This window comes from Limulus polyphemus, unplaced genomic scaffold, assembly GCF_000517525.1.
Source record: "Limulus polyphemus unplaced genomic scaffold, Limulus_polyphemus-2.1.2 Scaffold8104, whole genome shotgun sequence".
Classification (NCBI taxonomy): domain Eukaryota; kingdom Metazoa; phylum Arthropoda; class Merostomata; order Xiphosura; family Limulidae; genus Limulus; species Limulus polyphemus.
The window spans coordinates 12,660-16,650 of NW_013673714.1; the positions used below are offsets into that span (position 1 = coordinate 12,660).

At 34.2% G+C, this 3,991-nt stretch overlaps 1 protein-coding gene across 1 annotated transcript; it reads left to right on the top strand.

Moving 5' to 3' along the window:
* The first annotated feature begins 1,781 nt into the window (after positions 1-1,781).
* Positions 1,782-2,521, top strand: LOC106475110 (39S ribosomal protein L20, mitochondrial-like). The gene has a single exon (XM_013935809.2). The coding sequence runs from the start codon at positions 1,887-1,889 to the stop codon at positions 2,331-2,333; it is 447 nt and encodes a 148-aa protein (XP_013791263.1). The 5' UTR covers positions 1,782-1,886; the 3' UTR covers positions 2,334-2,521.
* The last annotated feature ends 1,470 nt before the right edge of the window (positions 2,522-3,991 follow it).

Consider the following 3,991-nt stretch of genomic DNA (forward strand, 5'->3'; position numbering starts at 1 on the left):
TTAAGAAAAAATACTTGGGAGTTCAGGTATCTCTCAATAGATGGAGAAAAAAATTAAGAAAAGATACTTAGAAGTTCAGTTATATTTCAATAGATAGAAAAAAATTAAGAAAAAATACTTGGGAGTTCAGGTATCTCTCAATAGATGGAGAAACAAATAATAAGGAAAAATACTTGGAAGTTTAGTTATCTCTCAATAGATGGAGAAAAAATAAAGAAAAAAATAGTTGGAAGTTAAGTTATCAGAGGCGAATGCAGGAATGAACTCTCATTGCAGGCATTTACACAAAAAGCGCTCTGATATCCAAAGTTGCCGAATTTTTTATTTCACTGATTTTCCTAAAACTTATATTACTGTCAGATGCAAAAATCAGATTGGACAAATTTGGACATTTTTACTTTCACTTACCTCAATTTTTTTTTACATAGTAAGTTTATCTACAATCTATGATATTTCCATATAAATAATTTTATTTTAGCTCATTTGTGACACAGTGCAGCGGCGGGCCGTAGTTTGGTGACCCCTGCTCTAGCCTATCAATTAAGGACGAGTAGAGCAGATAGCCCTCAGGTAGCTTTGTGTGAAATTCAACAAGCAGTTAGCGTTTCAATTATTCTTAATGTAAAACAAATTTGGTTTGAAGTTAAGCACAAAGCTACACAATGGGTTATCTGTGCTGTGTCCACCTCATGTATCAAACCCTGATTTTTAATGTTTTAAGCCATCATACTTACCGCCGAGCCATCGGGGACCTTCTTACATGTATTGAAAAGTGTAGAATATATGAGTGCCCTGTATTTGTCATCAGGTTACTGGCAAATTCTAGCAAATCTGACGGTAGACAGAAAACTCCATTTGTTACAGATTTATCACAGTTCAGAGTTATGTCTTTTTCGATTAACAGTGCTCCACCTATTTTTCAAAGGTTCTTGAATATGGTACCAGAAGGAATAAAACTGATTGTTGCGAGGCATACATTAATGATGTAGTGATATTATCACCAAATTTTGAACAGCATTTAAAATACCCTAAACTTAAATTTTATAAAGAAACATAAACCACGAAGGCTAGTAAAATTTAATTATGTAAGTCCCAAGTATCTTACTTTAAGTAATACTTAAAGATATTTACACAACTCTTGAAAAAGTTAACACTGTAGAGAATTTTATAATCCCAAAGAATTGTAGAGAACTGAATACATTTTTGAGAACGTACAGTTGATGTATTCAGTTTCAACCGAGATATTCCACAATTACTAAACTTATTTATTAGTTAAGAAGAAAAAGTAGACTCCAGAATGATAAGATGATTTTCTGAATCATTCCTGAAATTAAAGCAAGAGTTAACAACAGCTTCAGTATTATAGCTTTTCTTAATTCACAGGACACTAAATCGAAACCTGACACCGAATATACTATACCTTTCAGCTGTGGTGGCGTTATAAACTGATGGTCAATCTCGTTATTGGATGGTAAAAGTGTAGCACAAAAGTTGGAAAAGGATGGTGTTGACTAGCTATCTCACTTCTACTCTATTACATCAAAATTAGGTACAGTCAGTACAGAGTAGCTTTGCGCGAAAATTCTACAAAGAAACGAAATTATTTAAGAACATAAGGTTAAATTGCTGAGAAGTTGTTTGGTGCTTTGGGTGAGAGAATAAACCGATTGGAAATATAAAGAATTAATACATATATATATATATATATATATATATTAATTCTTTATATTTCCAATACTAAAATATAATTCCAGAGAGCGCTGCTATAGTACACTCTCAAATCTCAATCTCATGTTTTCTTGAAGCTAAATCTTAGGCTTAACAGTACGTTGCATTTTCATGTTCGGTTGATGATCTAGTGTTTTCACAGATTCCGGTTTTTAAATATGGTATTTTTATCGTTTGTAAATTGCATGCGTGTAAAGGGACCAGACAAGTTCTGGAAGCGACGTCAAATATTAAAACTCGCAGCTCATTTCTACGGACGAAAACGTAACTGTTATTCTATAGCTATAAGGTCTGTACAGAAAGCTTTACAACATGCAGCTTACGGAAGGAAAGTAAAAAAACTTGAAAGAATTAACTTGTGGAAAGAACGTATTACAGCTGCTTGTGAGGAGTTGAACATTCCTTATCCTTTGTTGATGGAGAACCTTGCGAGATGTGACATTGCTCTAAGCAAAAAAACTTTGGCAGATCTTGCAATTTGGGAGCCTCGTACTTTCAAGTGCCTCACTCAGATCGCAGCGGCGAAAAATCAAAGTTACCCACCAACTGTAAAGGCTGCGCTTCAACCTCCCCCAGAAGGAGTGATAACTAGAGGAATGCTGTGAAGGTGAAAGAGGTTACAGACTGTTATTTGTATTACTTAAGAAAAATCGCAGAATTAGAACTTCATTTCATTCAATGTATTGTTGATCTAGATATAATAGAGAATCAAAATAATGTATTGGAATTTGAAGTTTCCTCTACTGTAGTTTATATTCGTAGAATGTAATAAAATAAGTGATATTATTGCAAATAGTTCTTTTTTATTTCTATAACTAGTTTAATTTGAGACTTCGAGCTCAATTCCTGAGCAACATTTTCCTTTAATGTAATGTTTTTTTCTTAGTCAACACAAGAATTGCTTAACAGAAGTCACGTGAGTTGTGGGCATCTTTCTGTCATATAAGATAACAGATATTTGCGTCTGTTGACATTTCCGAGTGTGACTGAGTAATCCAATTTGAGAAGAGCATGTTTGCTGTCACGTGTATAACTTGTGTTTTGAACTTGATCATGCAGCTTTTGAAGTTTTTCAATGCATTCTCTTCTTCCTTTATTCTTTCCTCTTTCTTTCTGAGGCCCAGATTAACTGTTTGCTTCAAGTCACTCCTGTTCTCGGCCTTTTTTTCCAATGTGTCTGGATAAATGTCCATAGATTTCATGTCTCTCTGCAGGCATCTTTGAAACGAAGGTTCGGGAGGCTTGTGGATGAGTATGTTTAAAACAGTCATTCTTAAAATTCCTGTAATTTTTTTTTAAACAATGTTAAGAGTTTTAACTTTTAGTGCATTTTTAAACAGGTGGGTTTCTATTTAAAGAAAAGTTTTGGGTGATAAATATTGGTTTATTATATCTTCAAATTGTATAATTTATTGATGTCACTACAAGAAATCTTTAGTAACATTACATATAACCGTAAGAATCTTAAAACTACATTCACAGACTATACATAAGCACTTATGTACTTTTTAATATAAGATACTGACCATGTGATCCTTCAAGGCTGTTCTTGCTAACCCATCCTTTATTTTTAAGAAGTCATCAATTCCTGTCTTAAGCTCCTGTAAAGTGTTGGCTTTCACAACTGCCATGAAAACTAATTTTATAAGTCTATCACCTTGTTAGTAAAAAAGAAAACTGTCAGAACCACAACCTAACCTGTTTTTTTTACCAAATTCTCAACTTTTATTTTGTATTGCCCTGTTTTCATCACAATATAGCATAAGGATATCAGAGGCCTTTGTCTTATAAATTCCTTGGGTTATCTTGTAATCTTCAATATGATCACCTCTCAGCCATATCATCTCAACCTATCCCGATAAGACACCCCTTACATCCTTCAATACGATCACCTCTCAGCTATATTATCTCAACCTATCCCGATAAGACACCCATTACATCCTTCAATACGATCATAATATAGCTGAGAGGTGATCGTATTGAAGGATGTAAGGGGTGTCTTATGGAGATAGGTTGAGATAATATAGCTGAGAGGTCTCAACCTATCCCTGTAAGACACCCCTTACATCCTTCAATACGATCACCTCTCAACTATATTATCTCAACCTATCCCTGTAAGACACCCCTTACATCCTTCAATACGATCACCTCTCAGTTATATTATCTCAACCTATCCCTGTAAGACACCCCTTACATCCTTCAATACGATCACCTCTCAGCCATATTATCTCAACCTATCCCTGTAAGACACCCCTTACATCCT